Source organism: Ochlerotatus camptorhynchus, unplaced genomic scaffold (genome assembly GCF_037179485.1).
Source record: "Ochlerotatus camptorhynchus isolate MF236.1 unplaced genomic scaffold, CSIRO-AGI_Acam_v1.1 ptg000324l, whole genome shotgun sequence".
NCBI lineage: Eukaryota > Metazoa > Arthropoda > Insecta > Diptera > Culicidae > Ochlerotatus > Ochlerotatus camptorhynchus.
Genome location: NW_027040812.1, coordinates 1,175,929 through 1,197,211, shown reverse-complemented (window position 1 = coordinate 1,197,211; position 21,283 = coordinate 1,175,929). Strand labels below are relative to the sequence as shown.

Here is a 21,283-nt window from a genome sequence, read left to right as displayed (position 1 = left end):
TCTATGGTGCATTTAATCTGGGGATGGGGAGTACTCCAAAGTGCGTGGTGGATACTGCTGTCCACCCACCACTGTTTCCCTACTGTTCAATTTCGCTAATTTTATTTATTTTTTGCCCCGGTGGTGTTTCATCTTCTGCAATGCAAACTGCTTTCAGACAGCCAATGGAATTGGCAATTTAACCCCATCGACGATGTCAATGATGATCGGTTCGTCAAATGGTTGCAATAGTAGGGCTTTAACCGAAATGATACATTTGCTGCAATGTTGTTGCCTTGGTGGTTGGATTCAACTGAAGTCACGTCAGATGGTGGTGATAGCACCGACAAACCGACATGAATGACCAATAAGAATTGCATTATCCTTTCGCATGCACACTGCGTCGACAAGTACAAGGTTCAAACAGTGCGCATAGCAGTGCTCTTGATCAATCCAATCTTGATCAGTGGAGTTGAGTACTTGGCACTGATGAAGTATGCAAGTAGGAGACGAAACACGCGTATCTGTCAAAAGATGAACAGTTATAACGGAATTAAAAGGAAATAAACCAACACACTCAAAGCTCTTCATAAATGTATATTGCTGGTTTTATCCTTGCACTTGGCTTGTACTCCAGCAGTGCTGCCAGCCATTGTGCTAGCATTGTCAAAACATACTGCCATTAAAGGCCCAAACGCAATGTGGGCGGATGCGGAACGGAAACGGAAAGTTTGACAGTTGTCACAAATGACGTCAAGATGCGTAACCGAAGTCGATTCGGTTCTAACTAGTTTTCAATCCGACAAGTAGACATACTCAGATCGGGCTTTTCCGCTGCCTTTGCCGTTCCGCTTCTGCTATCATTGCGCTTGAGCCTTAACTGCTCCCAAGAAATCTGCATCGCTGTCAGGACCTCAATATACCTCATAACAATCGCTCGTCTCATCTGCAATGATTGCCACTGGTTTTCCTCGCATGGTTTTCGCAATGTTCCGCAACATTACATTGTGCAACTACGTAATCATGTCATTTTGAATACGGTTACTTGTGTACTGGCATTTTTTGGCACCTTCCGCCAAATGTTTTTCAGCACAGGATCGTAGTTAACCACCAACTGGGTGGCACACTTCCCGCTCCTTCCGAATGTTCACGAAGTGCTCGGCCACCTTTGCAAAGTATGCGCACAATATCGATGAAACGTTCCATTATATAGCGATTTTGTAGCCGCTTTGCCTTACTAGCAGCAATCATACCTGTTTTTTTTGTGGTGCAGTTCTTCGTCGATACACTTCCTGGTTTTGAAATTCTTCCACGCTTCTATACTACCAACATGGGTATAACTGCGATTGTGTTTGCCCAGCAACTCAGTCGCTTTCTTCCAATTTCTGAACCATGTAGGAATCCTTGTAATAATGTTTTGCAGCATGCTCTTCATTACAGGTTAAAAATATAAACCAAAGAAAATATATTCTTCAAGATACTGGTATCATCTTTTGTTCAGTTACCTTTATGAAATTTTGTGCAGTACGTTTTTGTATATTTTGAAGGCATCGTTACAGTTTATTTCTGACTATTCCAACGTTTTGCAAGCCCTTATACCCCGAACAGACTATGGCTTATATCATGTAATACAGGTCTTGCAATGAGTACTCATACATCTAGTTTCACTGGAAATCCTATGTATGAGTGCTCATTTCAAGACAGTCTATATTACATGATATAAGCCATAGTCTGTACGGGGTATTATATGCTGTTGTAGTTACACTTTACAATTACCGTTGCGAATACGTTGAATTTGGTCAGTTTCAGCGAAAATTGTGGTTCTATTTTTTTGAAATTTTGACCTTAATGCCAAGGCCATGTTTTAAAGATGATATAAAGGACAATCCCGAACTTTTTGCAACGCACATAAACAGCTGTAACTAAATGACTTGACATTTTCATAGAAGATTCTTAGACAAATTCTTAGTACGACAACAATAGACCAAGGTTCAATGGCAAACTAATACCCACTTTTCAATTGGAGAATCCAAACGCTGCCTTTAAACTTTGTACAGTCGGCGAGATGGATCAGCCATGGTCTTAGCCTAAAGCAACGAAAAAAAAAAACTTTGTACACTTGCAAAAAAGTCCATCCTCAGAATTCCTTGAGGTTCTTTTCGAAATTTTTAGAACTCTTTGAGCTCTTTTAAAATTCTTCTCAGAAGTCCTCTGGAGTTATTTTTAGAAATCTTCTTGAATTTTACTCAGAACACCTTGGAACTGAAATTCCCTTAGAGTTTCAGAAGAACTTCCTCAGTATTTATTATCCAGAAATTATTCCCGGAATGTGTTAGAAACTATCGGTACTCCCTTGAATTTCACTCAATATTTATTTTTTTCGGTATTCTTTTCGGAATTATCGTGGAACTATCTGCCGGGTTCACTAGAAATTATTCGCAGAATTTTCTTGGAATACTCCCCAGAAATCCTTTGGAACTGTCCTCAAGGATTCTTCTCGGATTTTTTTAGAACTCTCCTAAGAGCTCTTTTGAAATTCTTCTCAGAAGTCCACTGGAAGTATACTTAGTACTCTTCATGATTTTTTCTCAGAACACCTTAGAACTAAAATTCCTTTAGAGTTTCAGAAATTTTTCGAAATTATCTTGGAACTTATCTTGAATTCTCCCCAGAAATATTTTGGAACTGTCCTAAAAATTCAATATCCTTGAGGTTCTTTTCGGAATATTTTTGAACTTTTTTTTTCTCAGAACACCTTGAAAGTTTCAGAAGATTTTTTCTGTATTCTCCAGAAATTCTTCCCATAATGAGCTTGAAATTATCCTCAGAATTCCCTTGACATTTTTCTCAACATCCCTTTGGAATTTCATTCAAAATTTGATTCTCACGGTATTCTTTTCGAAATTATCTGCAGGATTCACTAGCAATTATTCGTAGAATTTTCTTGAAATCAATCAGGGAATTTTTTACTTTTGGAACTGTCATCAGAATTCAATGCCCTTGAATAAAGCTTGCCCCTATTTCCAGATTTTCCATCATAAATTTTCAAAAAAGCATGCTCCTCCATTCACCAGAACGGTGTACCAAAAATTGTCAGTGAAGTTTGTTTCACCATGCTTCTTTGTGGAGCAATTTTCAGGCTTTGCCTCTTCATTCAGATTGGTGCAAATTTTCCACCATGAATTGTCAATGAAGCTTGCATTCATCAGAACGATGCAAATTAGGCACCAGAAAAATGAATAAACCTTGCTTTTACATTCACCACAGTTATGCGAACTTTCCACCAGAAATTTTAAGTTAAATGTGCACCTCAAAATTTTTGGCGTGATTCAATTTTTCCACCAGAGTTATTCATTTTGATTAGTTCCTTCATGTACCACCTTGATGATATTTTTACACCAGAAATATTCAATAATAAGCTATTTCTTCTATTTACCACCACGAAGGTGAATTTTTTCAATCTTAAATTTACTCTCTTCTTTTAACCCTCCATTAACCACCTTGAAAAAAAAAATTACAACAGATTTTTTTTGTATTCACCACTCCACTGTGGTGCAATTCTTAGACCAACAAATTTCATTGAAGTTTGTCCCTTCAAGCACCTTTGTGGTGCAATTTTCAGGCATCATCTCAAAGGAATTGACACAATAAAAGGTTTTCAGTGCCCTTATATTATGAAATTAAGTTGTTTTTCCTTGAAGTCAAGTTATCAAGAAATCAAGTTATTTTACATCATAATTTTGTAAATGTGGAAATAAAAATCTTATATATAAAAGGTGGGGCAATTGCCCCACCTTGCCCCACTCTGTGCACGCCAGTGATTTTAACTTAAATTTGACAGATAGAAAATTTTCAAATAAACCTGCTATAGAGCTTTTTGACGTTTAATCGGCGCACACTACTGCACCATTTAAATCGAACGAGTGCGATCAAGAGGGAAACAGATTAGTGGGAAAACAAACCGTTCATTCATCCATGTGTGCTAGATAGAGAAAGACGATTAAACGTCAAAAAGGTCTATTGTACCAGACTTATTTCTGGCAGACCAGGAATCAATTTTGACAAACAGTTTCTCGAAAGTCACGCGATCAACAACAGAGAGTTTTTCGAACATTATAATTTATTTTCTAAATGTCAAATTTAAGTAAAAATACACTGACTTTTCGAAAATAATACATGTTGATCGTCCAATTTTCGAGATTTGGTTTGTCTGAAATAAGTCTGGTAGAATAGCAGGCGTATTTGAAAATTTTCCATCTGTCAAATTTAAGTTAAAATTCACGAAATGGACGGCAGCCTTGACCGCAGCCTAAATATAGCGGGGTTGACAGCTGTACCATAGAGGTAACTCTAAGGCTAGAAGGTCCCGAAATAACGTGCTCAACTTTTTGGCCCAGCTCTAGTACCATAGAGGTAACTCTAAGACCAGAAGGTCCCGAAGAAATGTGCTCAATTTTTTGGCTCAGCTCTGGTACTCTCTTCGGTCCCAAGCTAATCGATGCACCCCTCAAAACATAGGAAGATCCACGAGCCCCTCATTTTATTTGTCAAACTTTCATAGTTAATCAAAACAAACATAGTGTAGTACTAGAATTTCGACTGGAATGGGGTACGTTAATCGATTTGCTTGGGACCAATAGGCTAGTCAAGCAGTGAGCCAATTTAAAATCGTTAGTTGCCACCGGTTGCTGGTACACTCTTCGGTCCCAAGCTAATCGATTCACCCCTCGAAACATAGGAAAAACCAATGATCCCTCATTTTATCTGTCAAACTTTCATAGCGAATCAAAACAAACATTGTGTAGTAGTAGAATTTCGACTAGAATGGGGTACGTTAATCGTTTGCTTGGGACCAATAGGCTAGGCAAGTAGTGAGCCAATTTAAAATCGTTAGTTTCGTATTGATTGTTGGTAGTAGCAACAATCAATACGAAACTAACGATTTTAAATCGGCTCACTACTTGACTAGCCTATTGGTCCCAAGCAAACGATTAACGTATCCCATTCTAGTCGAAATTCTAGTACTACGCAATGTTTGTTTTGATTCGCTATGAAAGTTTGACAGGTAAAATGAGGGGTTATTGGTTTTTCGAGGGGTGAATCGATTAGCTTGGGACCGAAGAGAGTACCAGAGCTGAGCCAAAAAGTTGAGCACGTTATTCCGGGACCTTCTAGTCTTAGAGTTACCTCTATGGTAGTAGCACAAACGAAGTGACAGACGGAGCGGCTCGAAAACTTTGGTGACTAACCAGCTATTGCAATTTTTCAGTGTACCACATGGCAACACCACTACTACTGGATTGTACCACATGGCAACACTACTACTAGATTGAACTAGCATTTTCACCAAATGTATTAGAATGTTTTGGTTCTATCTCTTTCACTCTACTCAAAACTGAAATGCATAACAAAATGACAAAATGATACGCACTCTTTGCACACTGTCAAAGAATCATTGTACACAAAATCAACTTCGTTCAAATGAAAACAAAAAAACTAACCCATCTGGTGGATGATGGCACAAGCTTCCAAGAAAATTCTATTACAGTGAACCACATTTTTTTAATGGATTTCTTCGCCAGTTAGTCGTCTGTCACTTGGTTTGTGGTAGTAGGCTGTGTATAAAATAAAATGATTTACTTAGTTTAACAGTTGCACCATGACGAAGTGGCAGCGTATTCGTGATTTGTCCCACGCGCAAATGTCGCAAAAAGACATTTCAATCGCCGTGGGAGTGTCCCGGTGGACCGTCAAAAGGGCACAAACGAAGTGACAGACGGAGCGGCTCGAAAACTTTGGTGACTAACCTGCTATTGCAATTTTTCAGTGTACCACATGGCAACACCACTACTACTGGATTGTACCACATGGCAACACTACTATTAGATTGAACTAGCATTTTCACCAAATGTACTAGAATGTTTTGGTTCTATCTCTTTCACTCTACTCAAAACTGAAATGCATAAAAAAATGACAAAATGATACGCACTCTTTGCACCACAAACGAAGTGACAGACGACTTACTGGCGAAGAAATCCATTACAATAATGTGCATAAAAAAATGACAAAATGATACGCACTCTTTGCACACTGTCAAAGAATCATTGTACACAAAATCAACTTTGTTCAAATCAAAACAAAAAAACTAACCCATCTGGTGGATGATGGCTTCCAAGAAAATTCTATTACAGTGAACCATATTATTTTAATGGATTTCTTCGCCAGTAAGTCGTCTGTAACTTCGTTTGTGAAAAGGGTTTTAGCAACAATCAATACGAAACTAACGATTTTAAATTGGCTCACCACTTTAGTAGCCTATTGGTCCCAAGCAAACGATTAACGTACCCTATTCTAGTTGAAATTCTATTACTACACTATGTTTGTTTTGATTCGCTATGAAAGTTTGACAGATAACATCAGGGGTGTGTGGATTCATGCAGAACATGCAGGGGTGAGTGAAATAGCTTGGGACAGCTTGGGACCGTTGTTCTGGTACTGAGTGAGCCAAAAATAATAATGATTTTCTTCGGGACCCAGTGGTCTTAGAGTTACCTCTATGGTTTTAGACCGAAAAAGCACCAAAGAGCACCAAAACTTACATGGTTTTTTTTTCTAAGTGTGCATGTAAATATTTGAAAAATCATAGTAAATTTATCAATATTTTTTACAAGTTAAAATCAGTTGCATTGAAGCTCGCAACTTACACACTACGAAAAAGAAATGTTATTTTCAGTGCCCTGAGACCATTACAACCGATACATGCAAGCGGCCCTTTTGACATAAGAATCAGTTGGAAAGGACGAGAAAATCAATTCAATAAAACGCACTTTTCGTCGAGTTGCATATGTTTCTGTTTCAGGACACTTAATTTTACATGCCATGTTTGTTTACGTTCCATGATTTACGTCAAAGCTGAATTACGTCTCGTGTAAAAATAATAATTTCTAAGTGTGTATGTTATATCAGCGAAAACTATGGCAACTCGATAATCAGAACTGTAACCTCACCTCTGCACGATGGAATTTAAGGAGGTGACTGATATGCGATTACTTTGATTCAGTGCTGTGACGATATCGATAAGTCCGATATTATCGATAATTATCGGGTATAAATTATCTATATGATAACCGATATTTAAGAATCCGATATCTTGGTTCTATCTCCAGGATCTGGTAACGAAGAATTTGTTCGTGGCGAGCCATTGAGAAAGATCTCTACCGCTAATTTGGTATGGAGTTATCACGAGGAAATCGTTCAACGCATTAATAACCACAGTGGACAGCTCACTTTGTAGAGAAATTGATAGGGTAGATACGCAAGGAGCGGTACCGAACTAATGGCATGTGCTATTTTACGGTACTTATCTTACTTAGGACAAGTAAAAATTTTAAATTTCCATATTTGTTCCTGGTGGCTCTGAAACTTCTATCAAATATTACAACCTCGGTCTCTTGAGAGCGTTTGGTTTCGAAAACACGGTGAAGTGATGTAGGCTGGAAGGGTGAATAGAATATTTTTGTTTGTGTAATGTCGATGTTTTTGATATTCCAAATGCATTATGAAGTTGTAAGAGAATGAAATATGTTTAATGTATTTTCCATTGCATATTGGACATCGGATCCGATATCGATATGACTTTGATTGAGGGAACAAACTGACTTGATGTTGTTTTCATATGTGTCTTGATCAAAGTCCGTAGTTTTATCACATAATATGATCTCATGGGACTGATATGCGATTATAGGCGGAATAGGTACCTGTACAATTTGGATCATTTTTCGGATTGAAAGAAAACTATTTAGCTCTAATCCTCTAGAGATGTTAATCATTTCTGTGTGATTTTGTTTTATTTGGTTAATTTCATTTCTTGGAGTTAATAAATTATGTATTTCTATCAAGCAGCAGCTATTAGTGTGTTGTCGGCATTCGCATGCTTAACCTGCAGCGTGTATTATTGGCTTTAAGTACAGTATATTTGCAGTGTTACAGAGGCGCACCAAAGTTTTGGATTACATTACAGCATTAGATATTAGTAAGATTTTTTTTTATTAGGATTCTGTGATTCAGAGCATGCTTTTAGTCATTATTGTTGATTTTATCTTTCAAAGAGCAGTTGTAACAAACGGATATTACTAAGCCCGATTTGTTGGTTTTGATTGAGTAGATGGACAGTGATAGTGGATAGGAAAGATTGAATCAAATATTAAATTTGGATTAGTATTTACAATTCAAATAGTTATTATGTGGATTTTTTTTTATGTAGTTGTCGGGTAAAATTGTCTAAAACTGGAAATGTTATTGAATCAAGAGTACAAAAATAAAACTGAGATACCTTCAAAAGCTACGTAGGTACTTACGTCGAAGTAAAATCAGTTTCCAAACTCAGCAAGTGTTTTCGAGACTTGCGGGGGGAAAAGCAGATCCAAATTCTTTTCGCTACTGGCGGGTTCTGTTTTAAAAGGTATGTGTAACCTGTTTTCGTTTTGTAGTATTGTTCCGTTTGTTTTCTATTTTTGATTGATGCATTTTTTTAAAATGTAGATTGGTAGAGAAATGGAGCATGTTCAAGAACTACACATGTGGAGGCTTTAGAAACGCAGGCATTAAGAAAAAGCGTCGTTCTAATTGATAAGACATGTTCTTCACTATAAGATTTGATGATGGATGGGGAATTCTGCAGATCGCCAGCGTTAGCAAATGTCCAAAAGCTACACGTAGAAAGCGATTTAATTTTGATGCAGTATTTTGAGGGGCATTTTCTTGGATAATCAGCGTGGACATATTTGTTCTTGTTGTAATATTTTGTTCGTTATTGTATTTTTTGATTATCTACAATAATGCCGGATAGTAATACATTTCCGCTCACTTGTTTATGCGCCTTCTAGCTTATTTTAAACATACGACTGAATGTTATGCTCAGAAGAATAGTAAAATTTGTAATGTTACTTTCCTTGCCTTAAAATAGTACAATACCGTATGTCTTTCACTAGTTAGCCTAGTACAATTTAGTGGTTGTATCTCCATTCTAGCCCAATTTGCTGGCCATAATTTTCTGATTATTCGAGGCTAGCAGATTTTCCTGCACGATGGTACACGATACGGGTTCGGGTAGCTTAATCGCTCCGGAGCTGCTGCTGGATGACATTAGGGACACACTGTTGCTAGAACTGGAGCTGACCACGGCGCTGCTCGCAGGGACGCAGCCGCCGCTGGCCGTAGTTGTGGTATTAGAGTAGAGTTCGTTTGGATCCTCGACGATTTTGAGCGGTTCATTCAGCAACTCATCCCCAACTAGCTGACTGCTTGCTTGCGGAAAAGGGCAGGAAGATTTCGGTTTGTGGGTGGTTAATGCTGCTGCTGGAGGTTTTGCTGCAATCATAGGCTTTTTCGGTTTGCTATCGTTGACGACACAGTCATTGTCGTAGATTCCACACTGTTGGTTGGTGTACAGTTGAGCCTGGTTGCCCTCGTAGGAATGCGTCAGTGAACTTGGTGGTGAACTGTGTGAATGGAAGATTTGCTTTGGCTGGAGGTTCTGGTAGCATTCACCGGCCGCAGCGACCGATTGCAGGTCGAATAGAAATTGTTGTTGTTGCTGCTGCTGCTGGTGGTAGGATGAAGTCGGTGGTACACCACTGGACGGAACTGTACTGCTGCTAATGCTACTGTTAACGGTGCTGCTGCTGCTGGTGACCGATGAGGTAGCCAGAGTCACCGACGAGGAAGGTGCCATTGTCGGCGGCTGCTTCTGGATAGGACTGGTTGGTAGGCTCGGTTGTTTCGGGAATACAAGGTTCGGGAAGCGGACACGGATCGAGTCGACAACGTCTAGGAGGTTTTTGGCATCCATAGCGAGCACATGTGCTGCTGATAACATACTCCTGCGAGGGGAGAAAGAAAATAGTTTTCGATCAATTGAAGTGTTACAGGTTAGGGTCAGTGAGACTCAAAAACTGTCTTCGTATTTTATGGATAGCCCCTTATCGAATTAAGATTGATCACTTTAAGAATCAGCTGAAAACTGTTCCATCATGCTGATGACCATTTTTACCATCAGCTGGCTTATCAGCGCTAGTAAACCTGCACAAGTTCAAACTGGGTATAAACTTCTCGGCGGAATCGCTGCTGGTAGCAAGTTACGTTTTAATCGAATGTTTTTGACTGGAGCTAGCATTAACACAAATAGCGGAAACGGCTTTAATGTTGGCCTATGGATCTAATATTGGGCCCAATCGCTAAAAATCAGCTATTTATCAATTTTATCTAGATGAACGCGTTATTGGGACTGTACTAATGGATATTTTGAGTGGCTATTGAAAATTTAGTCTATTTCTGAATTTATGTATGGGCCCAAATTAGGAGAATTTAGGCCGACATTACACCCATTTCCCCTATATTATATTAACAATATGATCCACTTTTTCGCTTAGCTGGCGATTCGAATTTTCAGCGATGAAAGCGACTCTGTGGCTGAAAAGGCTACCAATGTATTTGTTTATCGAGGGGTAACCAAATGAAAATTTGTATCATTTTTTATGACAACAGTGACATATCAGACAAATTTTCGATGTTATTAAGCGCGGTGTAGTGGTAAACGTGACTGCTTATCACTCCAAAGGGCCCCTCGATTCAAAGCATTGACCAAAAGTTCTTATTCTACAATTTTTTTCAATATTCAAGTGTCCATAGATTTAAACATCTCAAAAGTTTGCATTTTTAAGAGTTTTTTTTTTAATACTTAAACATTTAAGACTCGGGTCATTCCAGCTAAAATGGGTACAGAATTTAAAAAAGTTGTGGTCGATGTCACAAATCGGTGATTGATTGATTTATCTTTATTAAGGAGGCATTCAGCCTGAGGCTGATTCGCCTCCAAACGTCTCCGATTTGAGCCAAACTTGGCCAAAACACTTATTGTGGCATTCTGAACAAATGCCTTTTTTTAATTTTGCTCTAAAATGCCTAGATTCTTGTTGGCTACAACCCTGGATTTTCAAATTTAAAAAAAAATTAATCTTTCAGAACAGATTAGTCTACAACCAAATAAGTTATTCATGATCTTAGAACGTCAATTTGAAGGCTTTTTTATGTATATTTTTATAAGTGTACCCTCATTATGTTTTTGTTATCGTAACTACAGTAAACAGGCTTATTACCGGCAGGTATCCAAATTGTCAAAAAATGGCCTATTTTCACCATTGTCGGGATTTTTTATATCTTAATATTTTGGGCTCAAATGTTCACCACACTTTGGAAAACTCTTCTACTTGATGTGTTTCCAAGGGCAACTGATTTAGACAAATAGTTTTTGAAATATGACCAGATGAGTGAGTGGTAGCTTGGAGCTTTTCTGGTGGAAAATCAATGCTATTTAATATTGTTTTTATTGATTTCCTTCACGCCGATGGCACATTAATATTTTTATGTTATTTTTTACATGTTCAATAATAACAAAATGTGAGTACACTTATAAGAATCTATATAAAAAAAAACCTTCAAATTGACGTTCTTAGATGACGAATAGCTTATTTGGTTGTAGAGTAATTTCTTCTGAAAGATGAATTTTTTAAAAATTTGGGAACCTCAAGGTTGTAACCGAGAGGGATCTAGGCACTTCAAAGCAAAATAAAAAAAAAGCATTTGTTCAGAATGGAAAAAAAGCGTTTTGGCCAAGTTTGGCTCAAATAGATGACATCTACCACAGGTGGTGTACCCACTTGAGCTGGAATGACCTATATATTTTTTTTAAAGATATTTGAGTTTCTAAGAATTTTTTGAAATTTGTATTCAAAATAATTAAAAAAAAAATACCATGCATATGTTTTTCAGAAATCCTTCTTTTATTTTCTCTTCAACTTTGTCTCAGACGTCATTTCGATCAGAAGTGACATTTTCGTGCTGCAATTTATTGAAAAATGACAAGAAAAAATTTACGAGGTTCAAAATGGTTGGTTTATCGTAAAAATGTAAATGATTGCCCATAACACACAATTATGCAAAGTTTTATGCACATCGGAGAAGGTCGAGTTTTTCCGATTTGTCATTTGGCGTGGAACTACTCATCGCAGAACCATACTCGTTTCGTTAGGTAGTTTCATTACATTAAGGGAAGCTCCAAGTCCTTCGAGGATGATCAGAGAACTTCCGAGCAGTCCCATGAACTTCAGGAAAATTTCTGAAACTTTTAAGGAGTTTCGAGGAATTATTGAATATTTCGAGAATTTCCAGAATGTTCCGAAAACTTCAGGGTCATTGCGGGATGTTCAGGATGTCAGAATAATTTCCGGATCATTTGAACATTGTGGGAACTTCAGGGAAGCACCGAAAACTTCAGGGAAGTCTATAGAAGTTCGGGGAAGATTAGGGGTAAGTCACGCAAGCTTTAGGAACATTAAGGGAAAATCAAGGAAGATCTAGATACTTCATAGTAATTTAATTAACTTCAGAAGAATAGAGAAAGAAGTTCAGCAATCTTTCGGGCAGTTAAAATATCATCAGGAAAATGTAAAACGCCAGGAAAGTTTAGACTTTTGTGGAAGTTCTAAGATGTCGAATAAATAGATCTGGTAATTTATGGGAAGTGCCATGACTTGCAAGAAAAGTTAAAGAACTTCATTGAAGATCTCAGAACTTCATTAATTATTTCGATTTAATTTCAGGATACCGTAAAACGGGTACAACATTTTAACGTTAATCCTGAAGAACCATATGTTTCAACCATATGTTTGGCACACAAACAAATACTTCTCGAACCTGTACTAAATGTTAAACACGAAAAAACCGGACACATTGAAAACGCGGCCATTAAGGCATTTCTTGAGTAAAATGTTTCAAAATTCCACTGTGAGTGTATTCAATCACAGTAGGCATTGGTTGTCAGGAAAAGTTCAATTGTTTACATCATGGCTTCACCGGATCAAGCGCTCGAAACGAAAATTTCAGTATATCTGCTAGAGAGTTAGCAAAACTTTTGAATTAGTCGAAATCCACGGTGTGGATCCACTTGCTGGACTTGGCAAGCTGCCACTACTCAAATTTCACCAAACAGTGGTATAGCGAAAATGGCGTCACAGTGGTTCCCAGAAGATTGAATTCGGCCCATACTCCGAAACTAAGGCCAATGAGTAATACTGGTCAATTGTGAAGCACATACTGAAGAAAAAGGGTGGAAATGCAACTAGCCTGAAGGATTTCAAGCGGAAATTGAATTTGGCAGCCAAACAAGGGTTCGTGCAAAAGCTGAGGCCGTGTACGAAGAAAAGTTCGAGCAATGGCCTATGTTAAGAAAGAAGACTGAAACATCGATCCTACAATAAACATAATACCTAATAATGTATAGCTGTTACATTGAACTACGAAACATAAAACGCATATACCCCAACAAGATTTTCGTAGACGTGTTCAACCTTTAGCAAATGCTTTTTAATGTGAGAATTTAGTTTTTTTTTAGTTTTTAACGGTGTAGTGATCAACTTTACCTCAATGATTAACTTCCCTCGTTTTACGCTATCTTAAGGGGGAAATACAAGTAAAAATTTTGTTAATCGTTTTTTTATATTTTACTTTAAAAAAATTTAAAAAGCCACGAGCACGAGGAAGAAGTGATCTATGGCCCCGGTATCGCTGATTAACCGTAAGTTCCAGATATCATGTTTTTACACAACCCAAAACTTTAAACGCGTTTTTCTCGAAACGGTGTTTTCCAAATTGGCGGGAAAGATAACTCAAAAAGTTGTCATCCAAATGACTTGAAACCTAGCACATCTTAAAGGAAACAAATTTTTACTCTATGTGATATCATGAAAAAATTAACAATAAATAATTTTCAGGTCTGCCTAAAGTGGAAAAAACAGTGAAAAATCAACTTTTTTCAGATATTTTTTTCTAAATTTTTAAATCGTTTTTTTTTTGGATTTTAGAGGTTCACATAGAACAAAAATCTTTTCTAAATAAGGTCCAATTGATAAAAGTAAGTTTTGTCAATTTTCAGGTCTCTAGAACGCCCGCCAATTACCAATCCCCACCGGAGGCGACCTCCTTCCAATGTGACCCCAAGGAGCCACAGAAGTCACACACCAATGAAAAAAATCTCAAATGTAGAGGAAGATTTAAGCAATTCAATGCAAAAACCCCAAACGTTTGCGTTGTTTCATTTGTTCACAAAAAAACCCAACAATCGTCGAGTTTTTGACGTGTTACTTGTATTTCCCCCCTTAAAGAAGTTTTGTAAATTCGAGGGAAGTTCGAAGATCTCCAGCGTGGTTTTGAATTTCCAGAAAATTTTCGAGAACAGCGAAGTTCAGAGAATTTCGGGAACTTCACAGAAGTTCGGAAAGTTCAATGGGGAGATCCGAGAACTTCCGGACACTCAAGGGCAGATTTGAACATCAGGAACCAGGGGGAACATTTCAGGAGAAATTGCGTAATCTTCAGGGCAGTTTTTAGAATTGGGAAACTTCAGGTAAAAAAGATTGCAGTTCCATTAATTTTAGGAAAATCTCCGAAAATTTTGAGATGCTCCTAGAAAACTTCAGAGATGTGAATAATGCATAAATTTTTTGAAAGCTCCATCAAAGTTATCTTGTTATCTTAGAACTGTTCTATTAAGTTCAGGGCAGTACTAAGAGCTTCAGAAGAATTTAAAGAATTCAAGGGAAGGTCCGAAAACTTCAGGGAAGATCTGAAAATCTAAGGACAGTTCCATTACCTTCAGGGAACTTACAGAAATTTTAAGAACTTTCGAGATCTTATGGGAATTTTTTTAAACTTTAGGAACTTCCTAGAATTAAAAAAAAATTGGGAACTTTATTAAAGTTCAGACAAGTTCAGGAAAATTTAAATATTTTAAGAGAAGCTTCGTGCACATCCGGGTAGTTTCGAAAACTTGAAAGCAGTTCCATTTACTCCAGGAAAATTGTGGGAACATTTAGGAGTTCTGATGACTTCAAAAAGTACAGTGAACTTCAGGGAAGTAAAAAGAATCTTGAGGAAGTCCTGAGAGCTTCGAGTAAGTTCAGATAAATTCACGAAAATTTCCGAGATCTTCATGAAAATTTCTGGAATGTTCTATGAATATCTATAGAATTGCAGGTTCTCTATGGTTTTTGCCTTACATCTAATATCTGACTGTTAAAAATAGCAGCCACGTGTCAAGCTACGCTGTCTGTTGGAGATTCTTATTCTTGCTTAAATTAATGGGCTCTATTGCCTGTTATGCAGTTTTGTTATGATCGCTTCCCAATTTCGAATGATCTATTATGTAACTATAACTATAACGATCTATTAAAGAGATAGTGATAATACCTCAAAACCCACTCTTGACCTTACCTTACCTTCACACTTAGAAATTATTATTTTTACAGCTTTGACGTAAATCGTGGAACGTAAACAATCATGGTATGTAAAATTAAGTGTCCTGAAACTTAAACATATTCAACTCGACGAAAAGAGTGTTTGATTGAATTGATTTTCTCGTCCTTTTCAACTGATTCTTATGTCAAAAGGGCCACTTGCATATGTCGGTCTCAGGGCCAGGGCCCGGCAAAGTTACTTTCAATCGAAAATCGTCAAGTGACGATGAAGCTGTAAACCATCACTTTCAATTGAAAGCCATTTTTCTTCTCTTCGATCAGATCCCCGTCAACATTAACAGAACCACTTTTGATCAGTTTTCATGCTGTTTGTTTTGGCTTGACTCGTGTTCATTTTTCTTCTTTCATTGTCATTTTAGCGAAGCTGTTCGACCAAATTTCGCGCAGTTTTTATGACTCTTGTTGATTGTTAACTCGGTTAATTTAAGCGTATTCGCATAGATCTGTGCATGTGGATGTCATATTTATCATTGTCGGGTGGTTTGTTTATCCATCAATATGGGTATTTTTTAATCGGGGTGACGTCTAGAGATCGAAAATTGATATGTACGCGATTTTGAAATCCAAGATGGCAGCTTCCAGTTTTATAAAAAGTGGGAAATACTGTCAAATACCTATCAATAAAGATATTTTTGGAATTGGAATGATGTCTAGATGATGAAAATCGATATCCGACGTCATTTTGAAATCGAAGATGGCGTCCTCTGACTTAAGAAAAGTGAAAATACAGTCAAATACACATCAATATTGATATTTTTGTAATCGGTATGATGTCTACAGATCGAAAATTGATATGCGACGCCATTTAGAAATCCAAGATGGCGGCTTACAATTTCAGAACATGTGGGAAATATTGTCAAATAGCCATCAGGGCACTGAAATTTGCATGTCTTTTTCGTAGTGTGTTATTTTCAAAAATCACTTGAACGATCCCAGAAGCTATCTTATCTTGTAGACAAAATTTGACCTGATTGGGTGCTGTGGATTTACACTCAAAGCTTATACCCCGTTCACATTACAGCGTATATCACTTGATATACGCTGTCTTGCAATGAGCACTCATACATCTAGTTTTCACTGGAAATCCTATGTATGAGTGCCTATTGCAAGACAGCCTATATTACGTGATATAGGTTGTAATGTGAACGGTGTATAAAAGCAGTGCTGCACACTTAAAAATAACTAATTTTACAAGTGGCGGAATCCATCTTTGACATAAAAGATGAGACGTAAACAAACATGTCATGTAATATTAAGTGTTCCGAGACTGAAAAGTTTGTTGCTGGACGAAAAATACGTTTGATTAAGCTATATTTCGCATCTGTTATGACTCAAATTTATGTCGAAATTGACGCTCGTATATGTCAGTCTCAGAGCACCTAAATTTACATGAATTTTTCTAAGTGTGTGCTTATTTGTATGCTAAATATTTTGAAAATGAGAATAACAACGATCTCATTCGAATGGATGACGAAGGCATGCATCACTTTCAATTGAGAAACACTCATTCCATTGAGTGTAACCTCCAGACAAACGGTTCTTTGTTTGACATTTCGAAGAAAAATCTGAAACAAAACCTGAAGCCTTTTTTACACGGTTTTTTTACGCGGTTTTTTTTACACGGTTTTTCGCGATTTACACGGTACGTTTTTAACGCTTTCTCGACAACGATACAACCTATCGACCTGATTCCAATCACATTATCCGTTTCAAGCTATAGGTAATCGAATGGCATACTTAAAAAGAATCACAATTTTTGGTGTAAATACAGAAATTTTTAAAATATGTCTATATGGACCATAGCATGCCATAATTACAAATGGCATCAAAATCCGATTTTTTAAAAACATTTAAACATGTGAAAAATCAAAATCTCGTAGGTTTTTTTTACACGGCACGTATCCCCCGTGTAAAATAAGACCTGAGTGTATACTAAAATATGATTAGTTCATTCAAGTTTTTGGCCCAGAGTTGCGATTTTTCTATCCCAGCTCCCCCGTTCTGTATACTTCATGATTTTGTAAGGTATTTCTGAAATTCCCAGCCTCCCTTGTAAGACAACGTAAGACAATTAATTTTTAAAATCTTACGTAATAAGTGTATGGTCCTCATGGTATTCTTATTCAATTCAATTACAGTCGAATTTCGCTCGTTGGACTATCTTTAAGTCGGCTACTTTTTAGTTGGGCTCCCATTAGTAACCTGTAGCCCACCTAAATCGAAGTCAAACGTCATTTCTGACAGTGCCGATTCATTTTCGAGGGGCTCATTCATGAACAATTTGGATAGTTGCTCAAGGCTTGTGATGATAATAATCAATCGGTGTACTGCCTATAATCCCATATCAGTTCCATGTGGAAAAAGTAGGCATTGGAAAAAAAATAGCAGTTGAAGTTAAGAAGTTCAATTTCCATGTAAATATTTAAAAAATCATAACAAATTAATTGATAATTTTGTCAAGTTAAAATCAGTTTGCATGTTTTGTTCTATCAGCGAAAAAATGACGATTCAAAAAACAGAACTGTAAATTGACTTCTGGACCTCTGGACTTCTACACACTTAGATTTTTTTGCTGAGATGGGCACCACCGAGCAGCTCGGCATTTTATTTTGCTGGAAATTCAGCAAAAAATATGTTTGTTAGCTGAGATCTCGGCAAAATTCCCGTTTGTTAGCTGAATCTCGGCAAGTTTTTCACTGAGATCCAGCAAAATAAAATGCCGAGCTGCTCGGTGGTGCCCATCACGGCGAAAAAATCTAAGTGTGTATAGGGGACTGATATGCGGTTATTGACAAATCAAAGTTGGCACTCGTGGAGAATAGAAGAACTATGAAAGTGATGATGGTTTCAAAATTTTCCAAGGGGAAGTACACGAGTGCAATCTTAAAATGCTTTTATTTTTAAAATGGAGCATTTTATTTAAATCTAGTTGCTGCTACAGTGGTAGAAAAGTTAAAGTCTATGTTTACACCTAAACATCTGAAAATAAATTATGTTTTCTGTATTATATGTCTATTGAGTAGTCCTTAAGTTTTATACTAACGTAACACTAACCAGATTTTAAAAAAATGCTCCATTCACAAAATAAAAGCATTTTAAGATTGCACTCGTATACTTCCCCGTGGAAAATTTTGAAAGCATCATCACACCCATAGTTCTTCTTTTCCACGAGTGCCAACTTTGATTTGCCAAGGCAACCAATTTTCAGCTTGACAGCTCAGCGCAACTAACGAAAACCTTTCACTAAGTGGGCTATGACTTTAGCGCAACGGCTGTAATCAAACAATGCTACTTACTTTCTATATTCAGCATCGAGCGTCGTTTCGCTGTATTGCTGCGCTAACCGCATAGCCGCCACCAACTCGAACATATCTTTGGATAATACTTTGTGTGCCATCTCCACCTCCCTGTCAATGAAATAAGAAACCACTTCAGTATCACCTCCACCATATTTCCGAATCGTTGATCTTACTTGTGGCACTGTGCCGGAAATGAACCGGAGATCTGATCCACGGCACCGAGTAGCTTCCGTAGCTCAATCCCCACATTCCTCACCAAATCCAGGTAGTCGAAAGCTAGCGATTTATCTACGCCTTGGCTCAGAGCCATGATCGATTTGACCACACTGGTCGTAGCAATGTAGACAATATCACCACTTCGATCCAACGGCATCGTTCGGGTTGGTTCTATCTTTTTGATAACATACTTTTCATCGCCGGACAGGGGCGTCGTGCAGCGTTCCATCGATGAACTTTTCGATTTGATCATACCGGATGTTGAGCCTGGAGTGTGCGGTCTATGGATGGTAGAAACAAAGGTTGTTAGATATGAAATATTTGGTTCGTTTAGCTAGAAAAGTCACCTTGAGTCGGTTGTATTTGGTGTTGTTGGATAGTGATCACTCAGACTTTGCGGGCCGGACATGGTATTTTGTGGGGAGAAGTGTGGACTCTGCTGGGAATGGTAACTACCGGACAGTGAACCGCTTCCATTGTTCATCTCCTGTTGTTGCTGGTGTTGCTGCTGCTGCTGTTGTTGTTGTTGTTGCTGCTGTTGTTGCTGCTGCTGCTGCTGCTGTTGTTGCTGATCGAACAATGCGCCGCCAGCGGCGGATGTGATCAAACTGAGTCGTTTTTTGAGATTGCTCTCCTCTTGCTGAAGCCACTTGGAGTCGACTTCGCTCTCCTGCTGTTGCTTTCGTAGCTTGGCTTCGAGATTTTGCTGCGTTTCTTGGATCTGAGTTAGTTGTGAAAGAATATTGAATTAGTATATGCAGCTCAAAGTCGGTTAAATGATCAATCTAAATTAAATCAATCCAAACTAGGCAAGCAAAATTATACTGATAAACTCATAAGAGATACGCTCAACATGCAAATATATTGTAAAAGGACCTGCGAGAAAACCGAAGTCTCTGGGAACAGTAATCGAACTGAAATTGAAACAAATATTACTCAACAAAGGTAGTAAGTCTACTCGAAATGATAAAACAAATTCGAAATCAACTCAAATCACACCGAGTGCTGAAGAGCTACAACTGATGGATGGCGAACCTGTTGTGATCCGGTGCCAACTGGTACTGCGCTTGGAACCGGCTGCTGTTGCTGCTGCTGCTGCTGCTGCAAGGGAATTGTGGCTTGTTGTGGCATTGTGACCATCATTGGCATTTGCTGTGGGGCGACGGCTTGGGCGATTCCCACCTTTATGGCTGATGCCGTTTGATGAGGGAGCTGGACTTGTTGGGAGGAAGCTATGCCCATTATAGGGACGCCTGGTATTTGACCTTGACTGGCTGCAACGTACGGCGGAGGAGGTGACTGTTGTTGCTGGAAGATCTGCTGTTGCTGCCACATTGACCGCTGAGGAGTATGTTGCTGTTGTTGTTGTACCTGTTGCTGCTGCTGTTGTTGTTGAGCGTTAAATTTAGAACTTTGTGCCGAGCTGTATGGTGGGGGAAGAGCGAAATTGGCAGCCGGTTGACCACCAGGGGACATCAGTGTACTTGGTGGAAGAATACCCTTTTCTACACTCTTTTTCAAGGCGATTGACGCACATGATTTGACATTGACTCCTCCAAAGTCGTAGATTTCTTCTTGGAACGGTTCTTGCTCGCGTGGAGCTGCCGATACCGGACTCCGATAATTCTGGTAGGACATGTTTCTTTCCAAGCTTCCACCCCGGCTGCCAGCATTCATCATGATGTGTTGATTTCGTTCCAAGCTACCACCCTTGTAAGCTGTTTTATTGGTAATGATATCATTTACGATGGCAGCGGATTGGTTTCTCTCCAAGCTTCCTCCCTTGATGCTACTCATGAATATTGCCTGATTCTGATTTCTCTCCAAACTTCCCATTCTATTGATGTACCCTTGGCCCGTTTGACCTCCACGTTCCAAGCTAGCCGATCTTACACCATGATTCACAGGGTACAAATCCATCTGGTTTCCCCCGCTGTACTGCCTAGTCAGGGAGTTGGATCTCATAGCCTTGACAGCTCCATACTCCAGGCTAATCTGACGAGTTCGCTCCAGGGAGTTTATTCGAGCCGCGTAGGTGGAAACAAGATTCTGACTAGCGTTCCGTTCGAGGCTTCGAGATTTGCTCGACTGCTGTTGCTCTTCCTGGGGTGATTTGATCATAGCGGGAGGCATAAATTGGCCGGGGTATTGCATGTAGTTGGGATGTTGCTGCTGCTGTGGGGGTGATTGCTGCTGGTGCTGCATCATATGCTGTTGTTGCTGAGTGTGGAAAATTTGCTGCTGATATGGAACCTAGATAGCGGAGTGGGTTAATATGGGTAGGTAGATTTCCGTTGCCGGCATGTTTGAGATTTGGGAAGTTGTTTCCCCCCAAAATGGAACTGGTGGAGTTGTTTGGATGATTTTGAAAATATTTTCAGAGTTCGCAAATCGCAAGTCCCAGAGTTTTGATAATCT

The 21,283-nt window shown here is 38.5% G+C and overlaps 2 protein-coding genes across 6 annotated transcripts in view; one reads left to right on the top strand and one right to left on the bottom strand.

Annotated features, from left to right (window-relative positions):
• Nucleotides 1–21,283, top strand: part of LOC135708017 (ninjurin-2-like) — a 379,282-nt gene that overhangs the window by 42,804 nt on the left and 315,195 nt on the right. The gene's annotated exons all lie outside the window — the stretch shown is intronic.
• The window catches only part of Fak (protein tyrosine kinase 2 Fak), a 330,869-nt gene continuing 318,103 nt past the window's right edge, over nt 8,518–21,283 (bottom strand). For all 5 annotated transcript variants that reach the window (XM_065229902.1, XM_065229903.1, XM_065229899.1 and 2 more), the window contains 4 exons: nt 19,213–19,586; nt 18,823–19,146; nt 18,647–18,757; nt 8,518–9,860 (listed from right to left, as the gene is read on the bottom strand). In XM_065229902.1, the coding sequence (XP_065085974.1) occupies nt 9,005–9,860; nt 18,647–18,757; nt 18,823–19,146; nt 19,213–19,586 (1,665 nt within the window). In that variant the 3' untranslated portion in view covers nt 8,518–9,004. The remainder of the gene's footprint in view (nt 9,861–18,646; nt 18,758–18,822; nt 19,147–19,212; nt 19,587–21,283) is intronic.